The sequence below is a fragment of the Poecilia reticulata genome, linkage group LG7, assembly GCF_000633615.1.
Source record: "Poecilia reticulata strain Guanapo linkage group LG7, Guppy_female_1.0+MT, whole genome shotgun sequence".
NCBI classification, from domain to species: domain Eukaryota; kingdom Metazoa; phylum Chordata; class Actinopteri; order Cyprinodontiformes; family Poeciliidae; genus Poecilia; species Poecilia reticulata.
In genome coordinates, this window is record NC_024337.1 from 28,692,900 (window position 1) to 28,714,370 (window position 21,471).

A 21,471-nucleotide genomic window follows, 5' to 3' on the forward strand; every position below is an offset into this window, starting at 1 on the left:
TATATATAAATTTTTCTTTCTCAGAACATTTAACAAAAATGATGAAGTATTAATTTAAAAAAAATCTTTCTTAATTTTGATTGTGGCAGATTATCTTTGCTTTGCTTCTGCAAAGGAATGTTCTACAACAATTTGTTCTTTTCTACACAAATCCGACTTTGTTTTACTGCAATATTGCACCTTTCGGACACCACTAAGGGGTATGAATATTTTTGCAAGCCACCATTTACGATGCCTTATTAATATCACCTTCAACGTTTTAAACAAACAAAATATACTTCCGATGCTACATTGACTGTTTTTGAGTTAAAAAAGAAACATTTTAGGTGGCACCGCCAAGCCTCCGCCCACCACCAACTGAACTCTGGAATGTTCTACTACATTCCTGTCGGATTAAGGTCGTGACATTGACTTGGCTCTCAAAAAACAATATCCTTACTCTAATATTTCTGAAAATGCCTTTTGTGCTCATGAACGTTCTCTTGTTGTGTGACCCACTTTCTCCTGCAATTCATGCTACAGCTAGTGTGGTGATCCTTGTGTATTTCATAATTCAGACATAATCTTATAACCAGTAACATCTACTTGATTACAGGTATAAAAGAGCCAGGCATACCAGGTTGTCATTAGGGTATAAAAAGTGGGTTAAATGAGGCTGGATGTGCCGTCCAGTTTCAGTGACATCATTATATAAGTCAGCTTTGCTCTCCTGAGAGACTCTGACAGCTGCTGGGCTTGTGTTTGTTTCCGTGCCAGACTCAGGATTTTGGCAGCACAGCCCTGCAGGCCAGCCTGCAGATACCAAAACATAAACTGACAGAACCCATCCAGGAGCTGCTGCAGCAGGTGGAGAGTCTGCAGACCGAACCACAACCTGGTTCTGATTAGTCAACACTCCTGTCCTGCCTCTTCTGTTCTTCTCTTAAGGTCTGCTCCGTCTGTGTTTAGCCTCACCGTCCATTCACGTGTGGATACAGAGAACAGACGAGCAGCTAGCAAATAAAATTATTCATGATGCAGTTATCATTGGTTATTTTATGTGGTTTGTAAATATATTGTACATACAGTTCTGTGAAGAAATATGCCTTTTTTTCTTCTTTTTTTTTTCTTGGCGATGCTTAAATGTTTAAGGTCATTACATAAATGTTAGTATTAGGGGAAAAAAAACCAACCGGAATAAATAAAAAAAAAAATCAGTTTTTAAATGCTTAATTTCGTATTAAGAAAACAAAAATGATCCAAAGTAACATTTCCCTATGTGAAACCGTTCTTACATCACAAATAAACTGTGTTCAACCCTTTTCTGGATCAGTTTCAGCCGCCTCACCAAGGTCTGATTTCTGTCCGACATGAACTACCGAGAGGTCGCTTTACTACAAACTGAAAGTGTTGATACGAGATCTCATTTAAGCTACACGTTATGCTGGAATCCAAGAAAAATTCAAGAATGAACGAGGAACAAAGTGACAAAGTGATACCAATTTGGAAAAGGTTATGCTATTACAGAGGAAGTAAAGATACTGTTCTGGATTTTATGAACATGGATAGTAATTATAGCGGACGGCTTAACTTCTATAACCAGGCATCACAAAGTCAAAAAGGCATTTGAGAACAATCTATTAAAAGTATTCATTAGTGCTCACAAGACAGAATCCAATCGTAGGTGACCTCGAGACTCCATCAAAGACTTCCTGTGATTGAAAGTAATGAAAACCACTTACATAAAACAAAAGAAATGGGACAGGGAATCCAACACCCGCCTTTCAGGAGAGACCTGGAAGAAACAATGGATTTTAGTGGAGAGTATTATAGTGGAAATGTTTCATTAGGTATTATGTTGCACTGATTCAGCAAAGCCACCAAATGGGATTTTTCCAGACGCTGGAAGGTTGTGTTGTTCACAGGAAGCCAATCAGTAACATTTATTTTGGGCTTGTCCAAACATAATTACTATCTGGCAGTAGATTTTTACAACAATAGCAACTGTATTTGGAACAGAAAGAAAAGCAATTAAAAACAAATGGCTTTAAATAAGAAATTATAAATAAAAGTGAATGGTATTATATTGTCTATGATTTATTTGTGATGGGAAATATCACTTCCTCAATGGTACTTCAGCAATCAAAATGCGAAAACATCTTGAAGAAATGGATAACGTATTTCCCTGAGACGCCCTTCTTTTGTTAAGACTTGTTTTACTTTTCCTCTCTCTTTAGGAAATTTCAAAATAGAAATAACTGTTCGGAATGAAGAGATTGAAAACAAGCAAGGAATGGCAAACATTTTAAGATTTTGGTTATTTGAAATTTGTGGTTAGATTTCCTGTTTCTAGAATGCCTTTAAGTGTACTCAAATACAAAGAGTTGAGCCTTTTTTTTATCAAAGGAAAGCCAGCAAATCACAGTTGCAGGGGGACAAAAACAAACCTTTTGATATATTTTGGGAAATTAATCTGGACTGAAGTGAAACTCTTTGGACTGTGTGCCTTTCCCTACATCCTTACAAAATAAGATTATAATTACAGCCAAACAGGATGGTGGGGATTTCATAGTTTGCTTGTCATGAATCATCACAACCTGATGGAGCCACAAATTCAGCTCCTCTCTATAGTAAGTTTGCGGCCTTCAGCTCAAGCGCACCCAGGTTACGCAGAAGAATCTTAAACTTTCTCAACAGTGATGTAAAACACTTTCAGTTCTGGAAATACTTGATGGCAGTTGTTGCAAAACTAAGTTATTAAGCTTATTGGGCTTTTTTTTCTTTTACCAAACACTAAGGTGATAGGGGTTACTTTTTTCTGTCGTAAATGACCTTTTAAAATTGTGTTCATATTTAGCTTACCTTTATCTGATCATTTTTTTTGATGATCTGAAATATCTAAATAGGACAAAAACAGGAAAACCAGACAGAAATGACAATCATACCATTTCATTTAGATGAAATGACATCTAAAAGCATGTAATAAAAAGCAAAAGAGCACATTTTCGTTGGTTTGAATAATGACTCTTTATTTTTAATCAAAAAAAAAAAGAAAAAAAAAAAGAGCGGGATCTGTATTTACATGATTTTGGACATTTGTGAACAACAATCTTGTGCCAGAAACAAAAAGAAAAAAGGTCAATGACATTTGCTAAGACAGTTTCTATGCAACCGCAGTCATATTTTCCATCTTAGCAATCTTGAACTCCCTAGTAAATAGTTTATGTATCATGAGCGGAGAGCTGCAGTGAGTCACGTAAGCTCCAATGTAGTTTAGATCTTGCAAACAAAAGTATGCTGAAAATCTTTCAGCAACTAAAACGTTTAGATACGATTCTTTGTCAAAACATTCTTTGCTATGTTCTCTATTAGTGTTAACTGTACTGACCTACAAAAACAAAAAAAACAAAAAAAAAAAAAAGAAGATTTCCGTTTTTGGCATTTACATTTTTGTTCAGACAAAAACTTGAATAATTCTAATTTCCCTTTTCAGTTTCATGAGCAAATAGTTATTGTGGATAGAATTGGTAATGTAATAGTAACCTTTTTAAACAGCAGTTCACAGCTTCCCACACAGTTAAACAAGCTCATCCACAGACTTTTACTCCTGACATTTTTCTCATTTACTGAATTTCTTCATCATGGCAGCTGACTTATAAAGACCAGGCATGGCTGAAAACAGCTTATGATTCTGCTCTCACCCTAAAAATCAGAGTTAGACAATTTGACCGCACTATCGGAGCTAGCAGGGTCATGCTGACGAGATGTGTTCTGTCATGATATAAATTAATCATCGCACAACAGGATCTGCGTGAGACGAACAAGTGTTTCTTTCCTGTCGATGGCTATTTATGCCTGGGATCTTCACTGATGTACAAGATGTACAAATACAAGCTTTAATGCAGAGTCAAAGACAAGACGGGGAATGTTACAGTCCACCCAGCAAAGTGTTCGGGATGTTGCCGGCCACGCTCACCGTCCTCGCGCGTTACCAATGTAGACATGAACAGATTTCACAGCTTTTGATCGTTTTGATCATGTAGATACCAAACAACATCACAGTAGTGTTGTAAACGGTGTGGAGCCACTGCGATCACCCGACACGAGAGATTAAAATAAAAGCTGCCCTTTCTCCACCCCTCACCCCTCCGGTTACCATGCCGAACCCTCCAGCAGGACGATGTTTGACCCCAGACAGGAAAGTTTGGCCCACGACAAAGGAAAATGGGGGGAAAAAAAAAACAAGCTTCACAGAGGTTTCACTTTATTGAGACAATATTAGTGCACACAAACCACTTTTTTTTTCTTCTTCAAAAATCCCATAAATTAGGAAGAAAACATGGAACAATTATGAAACAAGCAAGGAAAAAAGTGCATGTTAACCATGGTATACACCACATGTCATACTGTAGTTTACAACCTTTTTTTCATTGTTGTTTTGTTTTTTTTTTCTCGTTGTTTTGGTCTACGTGTAAGTATGTGTTATGTTTATGACATGTTTTAAGCTTGGATGGATACTCCATACCTTTGTTGGAAGGGTCAGGACTGAGATCCAGGCTGCTTCCCTGAGTTGTGTTCAACAGAAAGGGTTGCAAGCCTAAAAAGACGACTATGTGGACGATTCGGGATTTTTACTTGTGCTTTTGATCAAAGTTGGCCTGATAATATTCCCAAGTAATGGACAATACTGTCTCCTGCCTTATTCCTCTCCTATAAGGTACATAGAAGGTAAATCCAGAGGAATAAAAGCTGCAAATGGTAAAGTTTTGGTTGCTGAAATCTCTGGATTTTTCTTTACTCTACAAGGGGGGGGGGGGGATAACATTTTGTTAAAGACAATTTTAAAAATATATTTCCTTTTTTTTTTTTTCCTTTTTCTTTACAAGGTGGGTTGATTTTCTTCAACAACTAACAGAGGATTTATGAGAACAATAAAAATCTAGAGTTAACATGACTGTGAACTAACTGGATCCACGACTGTTTTAACCAAATTGTAGCTTTGGAGCCTTTTAAAGTCACAGGTCTGTACAATCTAGTTTGTCCACAGTAGCTTATAAAATAAAATAAAAAAAATAAACAGCAACGTTGGCCTTTTTTTTTTTTCGCTCTGTCCGGCTGTTCCAGTTTCATCAGCTGCATACTAATAAGTCATGACGTTAAATTTCGCTATCTCTAATATTTACAAAAAAAAAAAAAAAAAAAAACAAAAAAAAAAAAAAAAAAAACTAACATAACATAAACGTAACACACAGTTATATTTTAGGTCCTAGACATGAAAGGAAGGAACACCAGGTCTGTTAGGTGTTAGGGCCTAAGCTGATATGTTCCGTATGTGTCTGTGATGTCCTATGGCAGTGAGACATCTCTGTTCTGAGGTATATTTTGCTTTCAGGTGATGACACGACTTAAATATGCTCTCATCCTTCCTAAAAATGTCGTCCAGGAGAGAAAAAGACAAAGCTGTTTTTAATAAAGTGCTAGGCATTTCGTGAGTTTTTTTTAATTATTATTATTTTAAAAAAGCAGATAGCTGCTGCTGCTTCTGGTAATCCAACACACAATCTAAAATGTAAACTGAAAAATGTTGTGAAATCATCTCGATGTATGAGTTTTAGCAGAACAGGACGACTACTTTCTGACGTAAAAGTTTGCACACATGCAGTTTGGTCTCCGTCTTGTTATCTGTCATTTTCAGGAGCGCTTCACTGCTAAATAGGAACCGACAGAACGATATGCCTAGCATCAGGGTACAATCAACCTAAAAATACTTCATTTTGCCCGCCATCAACCAAACTTTGCCACACCAGGAGAACCTTTATTTGCATTTTTTTTTTTTTTTTTTTGCATTGTGAGGAGGGTTAAAAACATGGCATTTAATAAAATTCTTCACCCATCCCAACATAAAAACAAATATACACCAGAATCGAAGAGGTCAGTTTTGGCAGTTATCTCAGATGCTGTATGCCTTTGTGATAAGTTGACAACATACACTGATTTTACATGCCTCCGTGGGATTTGAAAAAAATGCAAAGAAAGGAGAGTCAGGGGAGCAGCCGTAGATCTATTTGCTCAACAGGAGAAGGCTCCAGTTTAGATGTTTGTCTCTGCTGTGTCAGAATGTGTAATCTGTTTCTCTCAGCTGTTTTTTATGTCATGAACATCTGCTTCAGAGTGATATGTGCGTAGTTGTTTGTTTCTTCTTTATTTTAAACGAATGCTCGTACAAGTGTATGTGCTGTACGTGTGTGTGTGCGTGTGACTGTGGCGTGTATGCGAATTTGTTCGATTCTCACTCAGTCAATAGCTTGATCTCATTGGCCAGGAGGTTGTTGAAGTTGTACGCTGCGTCGGGGAGATCGGGGAGGTCGGACAGGGCGGAGGCCGGCGAGCGGCGAGGCGACGACTGCGAAGGCTCGGCCAGCTCGGGGTCGCTTTCGCTAGAAGACGAGCCCACGCTCATGTTGCAGACGGCCTCCGGCAGGGAGCCTCCGCCCGCGTTCACCATGCACACCTCGGGCTCGCTGCTGGTCTCGCTGGTGCTGGACACGACGGACAGCAGCGACATCTTCCGAGTCAGGCGGCTGGGAAGCGTGGAGAGGGCAAAGTCAGCGATAATCCCCGCCACGTCGATCCCGCAGGCCTGGTCGAAGGCGATGAAGCCCACGTTGGCGTTGGCCTCGCAGACCACAAACGAGCCGTCGTTGAGCTGCAGGAGGTCGACGCCGCACACGTCCATGCCCAGGATGTTGGACACCTCGATGGCCAGCTGCTTGCCCTGCTCGCTCAGGGGGCACATCATCCCCACGCCACCTAAACGGTCAGAGACACCAGGCCAGGTCAGTGGGTACAACGAATAAACAAACAAAACTGATTGCCATCGATGTAGTAGAAAACCATGTGGGATGCATAAAGAACATGAAATATTTAAATGAAAGCTATAACTGAAAAACGGACCTCCTTTTTGTTCTGCTACATAAATGGTCTGCCAACCGATGACCTAATTATGTCACAGTGCATCACATCTTCATCCAGGCTAGCAGCAGGACTCATGCGCTGACATTGGAAATCAGCCTCATCAACTTGAGTGCTGTGTCACTTTAAGTTCTAAGGGTGAATTAAACACAAGTGTTGATTCTGCACTGCCACACATTTGGAGGGATACAGTCTGAAATGTTGCCTCCCATTCACTGGCGGCAGCAGAAGTGGAGTGAAAGCTTAGAGTAGGAGGAAGCTTTTCACAGATGAAATCAGGACGTAAATTATTTACCTAATGACAGAGCTGGTGAGAAGCTTGACTACACTCGTCTTGTTTTATTATTATATTATGCACATTTAGTAAATGCACTCTAACCATCTGTTTCCATGGCTCTTTACAGCTACGACTGGGTACACAGATACATACACACAGACAAATGTTCTGATAAACACCTTTTGTAGAGTTTGTAGCAATGAGAAAGGTTTTGACTTTATTCTGGTTGGCTGTTTTTGAGGAGATGTTCAATAATTTAAACCTCCATTTTTCTATTCACTTTTAGCAAAGCACCAGGATTATCACATTAAAACAGACCTTCAAAATAAAAAAAAACAAAAAAACGAAAGTACCTGAGATCTGGCACATTGTTTTCAGGTTTCAAGTCTACTCATAGCACACTTTGGTCATTGTGGAAAAACAGATCAGTTTTGTTTCCGTTAAAATTTTCTTGAGGAGATATTTGACTAATGCATGTGGGCAGCTGTAGACGTATTTTAAGATGGAGTTTCCAACCAATGTCTTTTCATTTGAGGGCGATGGTTAATACTTGGACAGAATCAGCTGTTCTACAAAGACACTGGTTCCAAACACTCATTAAACACTAATTTTGAGAGTGAATACTGTGCATTAGCAACACTGCTAACTTTAGCAACAGAAGCTAACTTTGCTTCTGGAATGGCCTGACCTGAACCTCTTTGGAAATCCAGGGGCTATATGTACAAGCCAGTTCTGTGGCAGGAAAAATGTTCCCTTACTGGTCCCAATGGGGGAAAGTGAGGCTCTATCAGCACAAACACAAATGCCAGTAAATAAAAGACATAATAAAACAGCATAAATAAGAGTAGTATTTACATATCTATATACCTCTACAAAAGTACAAATGCTCTAATGTTGCACAATAGTTTAGAGCCCTTTGAAAGTAAACTCTTTATGGTAGAGGTACTATAAGCAATCAAATACATGCAAAATAATGAAATTGCAACAAATGAATATGAAAATGAAATAGCTACAGAAGTGTGTGGTTTCTCTGCAACATGCTAGGAGACACTTATTCCAATACTTAAAGAGTGCTTGAATATTTGAATGTGTGTATAGTTTTTATTCAGTGTGGATTAAGGAATTATTTTTTTAAAAAGAGACAATTTCAAATATTTCTTATAGTGACATAAGAAATGCCTCCCAAAAAGGCACAAAAATTACTTCCTTGAGTGTATTTCAGCTTCTCTCTGACACTGTATGCTATAAAAGCCACCGCAATGAAAACACAGAAGTCTGGCAAATTAAAGAACAGTCGAAACGAAGCAGGGCGGCCAACTGTACGGATGAGGTAGCGAGGCGTGCGGGGTAATTAAACGCGTGTGATCGGTGCCTCCGAGCTGTTTCCCTACCCAGGGAGCAGTTGCTCTGCATGCGTCCGTCGGTGGAGCAGCGCAGCATGGAGCCAATGACGCGGCCGCCCACCAGCACCACTCGCACGTCGCGGCCGTGAGACTCCTTCACGTACTCCTGAAACAGGTAGGGGGTATCATGGCGGATCAAGTGACACAGATCCGTCAGGTGGTGTTTGTCGCGTGCCAGGAACACAGCCTTGCCTAAGAGAAGGAAGGAGAGACTAAATGAGGAGAAGAAAGGAAAAATGAGCAACTCTTCAGGCTAACGTCACACACAGACTTGTTAAAGTTAAATAAATGTTCATATATTTGCAGGAGCGGTTCATTATGAAATGCGAGTTCAGGCTGAGCGGCTATTTTGCTTACAAGCAGCTGCTCTCTGATGAGCAACTCCCATGTCTCAAAGTGCTGACAGGACTCTCAGAGCCTCTTCTCACACAGCATAGAAGATGCCCGTTTTAATTAGCTCTGCCTCTTTACTGGACCTCTGAGCTGTTCCAGCGATCAGCACTTTATAGCTGTGGGATCATGTGTCCAAAAATGGTAATTACTCAGTGTTATTATCAGAATATATTGGGAAGAGGCCTCGATACAAGTCAGATTACTGGTGTTGTGACACAATTATTATAAATTTTGAATTAACCCCCCAAAATGAGATTACATTTTGGTTTGGACATTTTATATCTGTCTAATGCTAACAAATAATACGCAAACTAGACATTTATTTGCAGGCCTTAGTATCTGAAGGAAGCTGGGTTTCAACCACTGCAATGGTCAGCTAATAAGGAGACAACAAACAACCGTAAAACATGTCACAGTTATGGTTCAGCAGTAGCAGCCGTCCAGGAGAACAACGCTACGTGATGGAAGCCTCGGCTACCGAATACCACGGTCATTTCTTCATCGAGCCTCTAACAAAGCAATAGCTATGAATAGAAATCAGCTAATGGTTCTTCATTAAGAACGGGCGCTTTGTCTTTGAGACGGTATATTAATGGCTCAAGCCCCTTATGAACTCAGGGAAAATGATGAAACGGAGCGCTCGTTTGTTAACTAGAAACACAGATTATTAACCCGTCTTTACAAGACTGGGTTTTGTGTTTGTGGCAGCGGCGGAGTGGTAATCATTTAACACTCTGTCAATGAATTTCATGTCAGGGTGGGCTAAAATCCCCTTCATGTGGACAATTTGGAGTGTGTTGTGGTGACCTGGGTGAATGACAGGAAAGTAATGGCCGCATCGCCTTACCTCTGTGGCCACGTGCGTTCTTCACCACCACCGGGTATCCCAGTGGCTCTGCCTCGTCGATCATCTTACGGAAGTTATCGTGCCCCCCTGAGAAATGCCCATCCACACACACACACGCATCCACAACCACACATTAAAGCACATTAGGAGCTGCTCTTCCTCCTGTGACATGGTTCACACATCACAGCCAATCTGGCAGGACGAGCAGGGGGGGTGGCGGGGAGAAGCATGTTGCCATGGAAACAAGAGTTACTCAAAACAGCGATGCTGTAGGAGTGCTGCCTGTGCTTGAATCTGTTGCCTTGGTTTGCAGAACAGAGGAGCAGAGTCACTGACCGATGCATGTCATGTAAGGCAGCCAAGCATAACTGACAGTGATTTATAATGGTGGCTTGTTTTGCGATATGCTTCGGCTTCCTGTTTTGAATTGGGGAGGGAATACAAAAACCCCCCCCAAAAAAAAACAGGTTACATAAATGAACGTTTTCTCATTTCCCACCCCTGATGCGGTCTCAGAGTCTTCCTTCTCTTGCCTGCACTTACCTGGCATGCAGTCAAAGCAGCAGATGCAAACAACCCTGTGACTTGGCTCTTTCCTGGTGTGCTAAATCACATGTGTTTTCACTCAGACTAGAACAAAAAAAAAAAGTGCCTGAAAGCGTGGAGGGAGATAGCAGATAACAAATCAACCGGTGAGCTGCTATGGTAGTCACTGGTAGAAGCAGCAAAGCAATTGCATGCTTTATTTTGGAAAATGAAAGGGCATGGGGAGGTGCTGGTGGGGTGGCTGGTTACATAAGCTCTCCAGCTGCTCTGCATGCATCGCCTGGCCTACTGTGCTCAGAAACACATGGAATGTAGGCCAAACAGCCCCCGCTCATTCTTTTTTTCCCCCCGCTGTCGCTATCCTTCCTTTTCTGCTCTCATGAAAACCACAGTAAAGAAGTTTTTTTTTTTTTAAACACAAAGAAATGTGCACTGTTAGAAAAATCCACAAAGCACAATAAATAAACACGAGAGGCTCTGCTGTACTCCTCGTCTTCTTTTCATTTATCAAAACTTTAATTGTTAGGTTTTTGTTTAAGCAGGAAATGCCTACGCAGGCTTTTAAAATGCCTTCCACAACCGTTCATACACGGTTTTCTCAATGTTTCACAATTCAAAATCAGAAAAATCCAAAGAAAAGCTTCCCGCAGCATGATGCTGCTTCTGCCATGTTTCACAGCTCTACAGTGTTGGTTTTTCCCCATAATCAGCACTTTGTATCTATAGTCTATTAGATTAAAGCCCAATAACATACAAACAAGCTTGTGTTGGTCATTTAATACTGTGACAAAAATTTAAGCGGTGTGATTACTTTCTCAAAGCAATGTACAATAAAAATACAAGGTTTCATAATGAAGCAGAAGGAGAAGCTTCATATCATGTTTGCTGAATTTTTACAACTTCTTACAAGAAACCCTGGTTTTATCTAAACCAGGTTTTATCTAAAGACGCATTTCATACTTTTTTCCACAACTCTTGTGCAATTTGTTTCTTTAATAGATTTCAGGTTCAGAACATGGTCACCATAATGTTTGTTCTCATTGTGGGAAGTTGTAAAAATGTACAGAACCTTGCTTTGCTTGTTGTTGTCATTAAAGAAGGTCTAAAAAAAACAAAACATTTTTATACCGTAAGAGTAGGTGTCGGGAAGAGGGACCCCATGGCCAGCCAGTTCCTGAAAGGTCCAGAATTTGTTGACACAGTTGAGTATGGCCTGGGGCCGGTTGATCAGCCGGCAGCCCATCTTCTCCAGGTGGCGCAGCACGGTAATGTCACTGTCCGACTGCACCCAGGGCGTGGGGACTCGCACTAGCACCACTTGAGGATAAGATGTTACCAATTCCTGCTCCACCCGCAGACCTGGAGGAGGATCAGGAGGAAGGGTTGATGAATAACGGTTAAGAAATGACTAATATTAATCAAGAATCGGGTGAATATTGATGTTTACAGTGGCTCGATGATTGTTCAAAGGTTTAAATAAAAAAGTTGTTTAACTCAAGCCAATAAATATGCAAGAACTCTTAGGTTTTTGTGCTTTTCCCATTTTTATCACAACAGAGCACATCACCAGCTGGAAAACACACGAAGCAGAAAACATCAAACTGCACAATCTGCTCAACATCTTCGGTTTTTGTTGCCGTTTGACCCTCTGTTATCTAGAAACTACAGGTGTGAGCAAAATGCATGACTTGTTTTCTGTGTTTAGACGTCAAAAGGCCATGCAGCTGTATTTACACCTTTATTTTCCTGGTCACATATAAAGTCTGGAAAAAATGTTCATGGGCTTGGATGTCTGGCACACGAAAAAACCCCAAAAAAACAGCCGACTCCACCTTTGGAAAAACGCATCCAGCCCCAGTTATCATATGAGTAGGAGTGAGTTGGTCAGTGCAGGTTAGTGCAGCAAGCAGAGGCATGCAGGGACTGCAGCGAAACATGCACAACCCGATGATGCATGTTCTGAAAGTCCCTCCTGCCTTAGTTGTACTGCAATATGCAGCTCATTGAGCAAGAACTAAACATCTTTAGTGATATAATGGATTCACTATTCTGTGGACTCAGTGTGCCTCTGAACTGCTGAAATCCCAGGATTGCTTGTCTTGATTTTAAAATATGCACTCAAATAAAAATATCCATGATATATTGGACTATAATCACAGTGAAACACTTAGCAGCAATAATTTTGGTTATTTAGCTTATCGAAAAACAAACAAAAACAATTTTAAATAATTTTTAAAAATTATTTTCACCATGTTATTCATTTATCTATTAATGTCACAGTTTGAAGCTAAATATTTAGCTCTAGACTAAAAAATGTGTTAGCAAGCTACGTATTTAGTTTTACACTAAATATTTAGGTTAACAAGATAAGTATTTATTTAGAGAATCAAATAGTTAGTTTACCAGCTAAATAATTAGCTCCAAACTAATATTTGGTTAGCAAGATATTTAGTTTAGATATTTAGCAAGATAAATAGTTAGCAAGCAAATATTTAGTTGGCTAACTGAATGCTTAGTTGGCTAAATAATGTTTTTGAGCTAAGTATTTAAATTGAAGCTAAATAAATATTTTGTTGGCAAATTAAATATTTAGATCGCTCATTAAATATTTAGTTTGAAACTGTGACATTTATAAACAAATGATTAACATGGTGAAAATATCAATTCCCATTTTTTTTCTCTTATGACCAGCTAAACAACACAAATTATTGCTGTTAGTTTATGTCTGTGCAATTTGACAAACGGCACCCCGTAGTTTAACAGTCAAATACCGTCTTAATGCCAATGGTGACCAGGATCTAAAATGTTTAGCTCTGCTTTATTGAAAGTCAAATCGACCTTGGCTTCCAATGCTTCAGCCTGACACCACTTTTTTTTCTCATGCAAATTCGAGCTGTGGAACAAAAGGCTATCTGAGCACATCTGAATTGGTTACTGATCAGCCGTTTCAATTCAGGGCGGAATGAATTGACAAGGGGGGAGTACACAATCCTGCGAAGTATATTGCTGGCGAAACAGAAACTCCACAGATTTGGCTCAAAAAGCACCTGTAAGCTTCCTTCTAGCGCTAACACCCTTCTGAAGCCTCACAACAGAATCACATGAGTGGACTGCTATGATATTTGCAGCACAGATGGCATATTCATCGGCCATGGACCACAGTTTGGCAGAATTTCATTGGAAAATTATTGTTTTTGTTTTTTTTTTTTTAGTTGGCACGCAGAAAGATTTTTCAGCCTGTGATCACAACAACTCGTTTGGACGATTGGAACGAAGATGTGCGTATTTGCAAGTTCTTCGAGTCCAGACGACAGGAGGAGAAGAAGACACATTTGCACAATGCATTCACTATGATGCGAGTTTTAGCCCTCTTCCGAGCTGCAGGCTTTTCAGAGAGACGAGACAAAACATGCGGAGATCATTAGAGGTCAAGAGAAGCTGACATGTGGGCAGATGAATTTGAGCGTGGATTTATTTTTGTACATATCGTTTTGTGTAAACAGGTAAAAAGAGGAAGTGATTAAAGATAAAATAAACACCAGTCAGGAATGCCTTGAAAGCCAACAGTAGGGCAGTGTTAGGAGGGAATGCGTCGCATTAAAATAGAAGAGCATGAAAAAGCCATGAAAAGATCCCCGCCCCTCCCATTTTCTCCTCGTCCTCTTCCTCTTGACGATCTCGGCAAAGAAGCGGGAGGATTCATTGCCTCTCTCCATTCAGCACTCTCGCACACACTGGTGGTTTTTGCAGGCACCATGAGTGCTGTTACAGTGGGAAGTGTCAGGGGATGTGCTCTCATGGTTTTTGACAGACAGTATTCACAGCGCTCGTCTCCGTCTCCAGGGGGACCAAACAGAGACCAATGAGCAAGCCGGATGAATCAGCCCTATTCATCAGCACGAGTGTGTGTGTGCTTTTTGCTGTCTGTCATGTGACCGTCATAAAAAAAAACAAAAAAACTTTGCAATTTAGTTGAATAATGATTCGAGAACACAGTAGTGTTCTAGGAAATGCAGTCGGTTTGTATTAAAAACCAAGAGGCCTGTGCTTTATTGTTGGTCCCGCCAATCAAACCGTTTCCACTTTATTCAACGGCCTGTGTAGGTTCGTCCCATTTCCATCCTGACCAACAAAGCTTTAAAGAATAGCAGGCATTCTATACATGCCGCTGTAACGTCACAAAGCAGACAGACAAACGCTGTTCCAGTGTGTCTGGCTGGTCAGTCATGTCCATCCTGAAAGCACTGTAATTCACGGTCCAGTCTGACTTAAGCTTATTAGACGCTTTTTCTTTGGTTTGATAGCAAACTAAACAGCTGCCTGTTTTAGCTGCTACATATGTATATATATCTTCATACCAGCAGCAAACATGAGACCAGACTAAATTAAAGAAATCCATGGATTGTTTTAATACTTGCATAATTTAAATTAAGGCACTGAAGACACAGTAGATGACTATAAAATGTGACTAAAAATTAGTTATGAGTTGCACAAGACCAAAGGAGCCGGGAAGAATATTAATTACTAAATGCCACGCTACACTAAAGAGGTTGTAACGCTTTCAAATTGTGATATTTTGATGTAGTAACACCTACTGTAACCGACTGCTTTAATAAATGACAGATTAGGATACGTTTTATACTTGTACAAAGCATGAACTGATCACTGGTGTCAAGTAACAGCAAGAAGCTCAATGTCAAAACAGGTCTGCTGAAAAATTGTTACCTTATGCCTTCGAGCACTTTTAGTGAAATGCCAGAGTAAGTGTTGCACTAACTAAAGTGTTTTGAGGAGCTGCCAGAGAATGCATAATCCCATTCAGAAAGACAATGTTTGGTTAATATTTGTTTCAAGCGTCACATAAATGACATTCTGAATCTGGACATTTTGCGTCCAAACAAAAAGGCAAAGTTTTTTGGAGAATCGCAGCTGTTATCGTTGGATATTTTTCATGACAAATTCATCATGCACATATTTTTGCTTACGTTTAGTCATCATTTAATCTTTGTAATCTATAATGTTTAATTATTGTAATATTGCTTCTCAAAGTTATATCCTATAGATGCAGTTTTACATCAGGGCTTGCTAATAAAAAGCTAGCCTGAAGGCAAACTCTGGTACATTTTTACTGAACCTCTCAGCTGTTTATTAATGAATGCATTTCAATCACTTACAAGAAGACAAAGAGCGGTACCCACTATTGTTAAAAACATATGGCAACATGAAACCTACCAGTGTAAAGCAAGGAGTAGCCGACTGCTCCTGCAGGCCTGACTTACTAGCCTGATAATATCAGCTTGTTACACCGGCATTACTCTATAAAGAACAGAATGAGGTCAAATATCCTGAATAGCCTTGTTTATTTAAAAATCATTTCTACATTTAGAAAGTGTCCATTCTATAATTTTTTTTCATCCTATAGGTTTTTATTTGAAGTTTGTGAAAAATTGAGATAGTATATAAATGTTACCAGTAACATTATAGCTATATTAATCAAGATGTTTAACATTTTTAAAAGTGGTAGGAACAATTTCATCTTTTTTTTTGCTTCAAATAAAAGTAATTTAGATCAGTAAACAGGTTTTTTTGTTCTAGATATATATTTTTTTCATTAATGCTGTGATACTTTGTACTGGCTTACGCCTTTGCAGCTCTGTTGTTTAAGATAACGGAAATTCATTTCCTTTTTCACGCTGTAATTTTGTACATCCGGTATTAATAATCAATACAACTTAGAGGGAGATTGAGTAGACTATTAAGTAAATATGGACTTGTGTTAGCAGACTAACTTACAGAAGAACTTAGTGTTAAAAAAAAAGAGTATTGTAAATTTTTGGCCTGTAATGTAAGCTTTATTACATTGTAACGTGGCTGGTTGTACAGAAACATCACAAATTACTCGCATTCCAGCTTAAGCAATTACTTTTGCATTAGAAAATATAAAGTTCAAAGGCTTTAAGTCTAGTAATCATTAAGCAAACATTGCTCTATTGGCTACTTGCAACCATACAAATTCCTTATCTAAATGCTTGGTCAAACTTGGATCATATGATCAGAGGGTAAATAGTGTGATCCTTTTCAGCAGCGAGACTTTCAGTTAATGGTGATTTGGCAGACTACGCTGCCTTTCTGATGTCATCATAACCAATTAAATATGCAAACTGACAAGTACAAGTATATATTTAGCTTAGTTTAGTTTAAGCCTAAATATGGAAATGTGTGGTTTCTGAGAACATTTATTTTATATCTAAATAAGAAAAACAACAAGATAGGAGCTTATTTGCGAAAAGCAGTAAAATGCAAATTGATCCTTTTTGGGCTCAATGTTATCCTCAGCAAACTGGACTACATTTGCAACTTGGTCAATAAAATAGGGCAGATCACAGCTCTGCAATGAGACAACACTAAGTAACTTAAACGTAACATCTTTTTGAATAGACTGAACATGTAAAAAAATGAATGAATAATTCAAGCAACAAATACTCGGTGTTAACCTTCTATGTCATAGTTGTTACAAGTTGAGACAATACTTCCTGAAAAATAAAGCATTATTTTCATAACACTACTGGCGCTTCCGGTGGTGAACAAAGTTCACAGTATCTCAGTCTTCCATGTTCACTGGCACAAACATGCTGCATTTATCATCAGCGGGTAATGCTACGCCCACTGCCACGCACCAGGAACACAGAGGCTTATGAAAACCATTCATGTCAGGGCTTTAAATATATCCAATCATGGGATGTGAAATGCTGCTCGCAGACTGGGCTGCTGGGTTCAGCTGTTTTATGCCAGTTGAGGTTATTCGTCATCAAAAACAACTAGTGTTGCCGCTATTAGAGATGCTTCCATCTACAGACACACTGAAACCATTAAGCTGGGCCAGACTTGGATTGTAAGCTGGTCCTGTCTAATTTATAACACTGATATATCTTTGTTAATTGTGCCCTTTGCTCTAGTTTTGCATCCCAATCCACGTGTATTTTCATGCAGTGCCGTAGAATCCAAAAAGTCCTTTTTTCCCCCCAATCTAGGTTTAAATAGGGGATCTATAGGATCCATAGTTAGCCCATTCATGTAACACATGCATTTTGTGACTTCCCATGTAAGAAGCCTTCGTCACAGACAATCTGTCCACTTGCTCTTAATCTGTGATGTCAACGGAAGGCTCAAGAGACATTTGTACGAACACTTAAAGCCAGTATGGATTACCAGCCAAACTAAGAACCCTGTTCGTGAGCATCCCGCTAAGCCACAGATCTAGACAGCGATCCACCTAGAAAACATGAGTTAACCCATGTGATCTCTCAATGGGTATTCAGGACATTTAAGCATTCCTATTTAGTAACAGATTAGCCTGGTTGTTGGGTCAGATTGCTTTGTGTCTGCCTCTCTTTCCAGTTTTAAAGATGCTTGGTAATTGCATGCACAAATCGTCAACATGGCTGACAAATGCAACAAGCTCGTTCGGCAGGACGATGTGTGAGACCCATCCCAACCCATCCTGCATTTTCTCCCGTCTATTCACCCTCTGCTAATTTCAAACTACAGCATTTATGTGCTAATTTAGACCCTAACACCTCTCATCCAGTGGCCCAGCCCCACTTCACACCATACTCACAAATTCCATGTGAATCTGTTTATTTTAAAGTTGCTCCTTGGCACTATCAGTCTACCAAGGCCTTCTGCTGCATATGAAATGTTTTGATCCCAGATGCAGACTCCACGTTGGCAATGCAGACATACCAGTCAGTGATCAACAACAATTGACAGTCAAAATATAGTCCTGACTGCTCCTTTACCAAAGCGCTTCCAAAACTGTGTTTCAGTTTGATACATTTTAGCTAGGATCAAATTAGACTGTACTAAATTTGAATCTGTCCAGATTGTACTGGACTGGCTACATTTCAATACAATGAACTGGAGCCGGTTATCTTGAAAAGTCCTTGAGATGACATTTGTTGTTGATTAACTTTAGCTGTGCACACTAACTGAAATGAATTATGAGCAAAAGCCCTGGAAATATCAACATATGGTGATGCTATCTGCATTGAGATAAGGTGCATTCCCTGATTATACATCTGATCTAATTGTTTGAATTAAGAAGACTATATTTCAGCAAATGCAAAACTCAACAAAAAAAAAAAAAACAGAGTGACGTAAAAAAAAAAATAAAAATAACCAAAGCTACATTTCCCACGCATGGACTACCTTGTACGTATCAAATATATTTTTGAACATATCCAGCTGATTAGCTTATATGAGCGGGAAATGCAGCACATTCAGCAGAATTAAATCAAGCGTCATCTCTTCCGTCAATCAGCAGGCAGTCTAGCTTGAAAGTGGGTTAGGCGGTCACTGCTGTGCTGCTCCTCTTCCTCACTAGAAGGCAGACCGGGCAAGCCCTACTTGGCACCGGTCTGATCGCCAAAACAATAACCATCCGCCTTTAAGTTCGAGCAAAAAACGTAAACACGTAGCGATCCGTATCAAAACGCATAATCATCATATTTTTTGATCAAACATGAGTTAGCTCAGCGATACTTGCCTAGTTGCCCTTGACTGATCGTCAGCACGATCTGATCCATGAGTAGGTAGCGGAATTCAACATCCTCGTCGGCGCAGCGCTCCTTCAGAGCCCGGAGGATCTGGACCTGAGGGTACTCCTGGCTGATACGCCGGTCGGTCACGAACCAAACCCGAGAGCACATTGTTTGTAGTGTGGATTTGCTAGCGAAACAGCTGAAAAATACGCCGTGGAGTGAAGAAAGGTGGTGGGGGGGGTGGCAGGCAGGTGTGTGGTGGGAGCGCGAGATTCGGGCGGCAGAGATGCTCTCACAATGGAGGCGAGCGGTGAGAGCTGGCTGGAAATGTGGCTTAAAAACAAGACCACTTGCTCAACCGCTGTCTGGACCGAACCGGCTCGGGTGAAAGCTGTTCAGTATATCACCTTTGTTTTCCGTTGCTTCCGGCCATTTAGTCTGGTCGTGGATTGGATCGTCGAACTCCAAGACAGAGAGAGAAAAAAGAAAGAAACTAGTTCGAGACAGAGACGAAGAAAATGAGGGTGTTTTCGCCTCCCTTTCAACCGAGACGCAGCTTTCCTGCCACCGAGGCAAACAAAGCTAGAGCCTCGCCGCTTCGGGTTCCCGGCTGAGGAGTCGAAACCGCTACAAAAAAAAAGTTTCTTTTTCAACGCTACAGCGACTATCAAAACAGCTAAACTGAAACAAGCTAACCGATGCAACAACTATCTATCTGGTCCGTTTGGCTGCTATCCACGCGGTATTGGTGCTGAAAAGTGCACGCGCTTTAGTTTACAACTCCACTCCTCCGCGTCTCGTGCCCAGCCCCAAAACAAAGGCTCGGACGGTAGATGGCCAATCACAACTCGTGTAGAGTCTCGGTGTCCACGCAGCAGCCGGAAAAGGTGGGCGAGTCTCGATCACTTGAACCAATGAGGGAAGAGAAAACGTAATGAGTGGGGGAGAACAGGAGGGTCGAGACTATTGGTGGCGCGCGGAATGCAGCGAGAAGCACTGCGAGACGTCTGCAGGGCGCACGAGACCGCGCATTCTCCGAACCGGTTCAGACCAGCCCTGTGAGGAGCTTTTGGCTAACCACGGCGTTGTCTCCCCAAAGCGCCGGAAATGAGCTAAGGTCATTACATGCCAGAAATACCACAACCTGGCGCCTTTTCTAATGTTATGTTTTAATTTCAGGAGGCAAAAGGTGGTTTATTTAAAAAATAAGTTGCATTTTGATTATGGCTATTGTTTACCAACGCCATCTAGGGACAGATGTGTCGACTGGGAGAAATTATACCACTGACCCACTTCTCCCTCCCTTCCCTCTTTTTGTGGAGACGAACTACTTGGTTACTGCACTGGATAGGGAAATATCTATAAAAGCAGGACATTGCATGCATATATTTAAATTAACTTTTTAATAACACCAGTATCCTACACAGGGTATTACTCGGAAGCTGTTCAGTTGTCAAATAACCCCAGTCCACAACAAATGTCATTTTGAGGCACTTTAGAAGACAAACAGCTCCAGTGTGGTGTATATAAAAAGTCTATACACCCTTATTAAAATGGCAGATTTCTTGGGCTTTGTGCATTATTTATTTATGAGATTTATCTTGTATTACTCAGCAAATCTGCCGGGAGGGGGAATACAAAAAATAAAAGAGCTGCAATAATCTGGTTGCATAGAATGCATAACTCTTTGCTGAACCACATTTTGATTCACTTCCAGGATGCAGGCTTACAATTCATTAACCAGATATAATATTGTTATGGAAAATTTTATAATGTGCTCCTCACCCCTCTTCTGCTTTAGGTATTTCTACGTAGTCTTAACATGAGATTGGTCAAGCTGCTCTTACATAAACGACTACAGTGTCATGTAACAGCAGGGGAGAGCTCCTTGATCCTGGAGACTATCTAAGTGTTACTTCCCCATCGTAGAACGTATCTGCCCTCTTTAGCATGAAAGAACAATCCCCTATCCTTAACAATAGACAAATGGCAAGACCATCTGAGTTGGGCTCCACAGAATCCCTGGTACATCACAATCAGGGATTCGCACCTTTAGTCCAATTAAGTCTCTCTCCTCTGAAGAGTGACTTGAACAGCATGAACAGTGAAGCCAGATCCACTGTTGGTCAGAGCAGACTTGACAGACTCCTTTGACTCTGTATTTCTGTTCTCACTTTGCAAGGTTTTAATAAATGTCTTATTTCTTTTCATCCAGACTCTTGTTAAAGTAATTTCTTCCATGACAAATATAAAAAATATAACTTTAAAAATCATTCATCAATTGTCTATCTGCTTAGTGTTGCGGGGTTGCAGGAGTCCTGTTGCCTATCGTCAGTGGTTACTGGGCAAAAGGCGGCGGAAACCCTGGACAAGTCATCAGTCCAACACAAAGACACACAGCCATGAACAAACTCATACATAAGGGCAATTTAGAGTATTCAATTGACCTACCGATCGTTATGCATTTTGGACTGTGGGAGGAAGCTGGAGTACCTTGAGAGAACCCACCCATGA

The 21,471-nt window shown here is 40.3% G+C and overlaps 2 protein-coding genes across 3 annotated transcripts in view; one reads left to right on the top strand and one right to left on the bottom strand.

Moving 5' to 3' along the window:
- The window catches only part of zmynd12 (zinc finger, MYND-type containing 12), a 12,726-nt gene extending 7,544 nt beyond the window's left edge, over positions 1-5,182 (top strand). For both annotated transcript variants that reach the window (XM_008414782.2, XM_008414783.2), the window contains exon 8: positions 757-5,182. In XM_008414782.2, the coding sequence (XP_008413004.1) occupies positions 757-888 (132 nt within the window). In that variant the 3' untranslated portion in view covers positions 889-5,182. The remainder of the gene's footprint in view (positions 1-756) is intronic.
- rimkla (ribosomal modification protein rimK-like family member A) lies at positions 5,175-19,854 on the bottom strand. The gene is made up of 5 exons (XM_008414781.2): positions 18,963-19,854; positions 11,546-11,776; positions 9,872-9,958; positions 8,620-8,823; positions 5,175-6,789 (listed from the first exon to the last, which is right to left on the bottom strand). Exons 1-5 carry the CDS (start codon positions 19,123-19,125, stop codon positions 6,269-6,271), a joined length of 1,206 nt encoding a protein of 401 aa, XP_008413003.1. The 5' UTR covers positions 19,126-19,854; the 3' UTR covers positions 5,175-6,268.
- Positions 19,855-21,471: the final 1,617 nt, after the last annotated feature.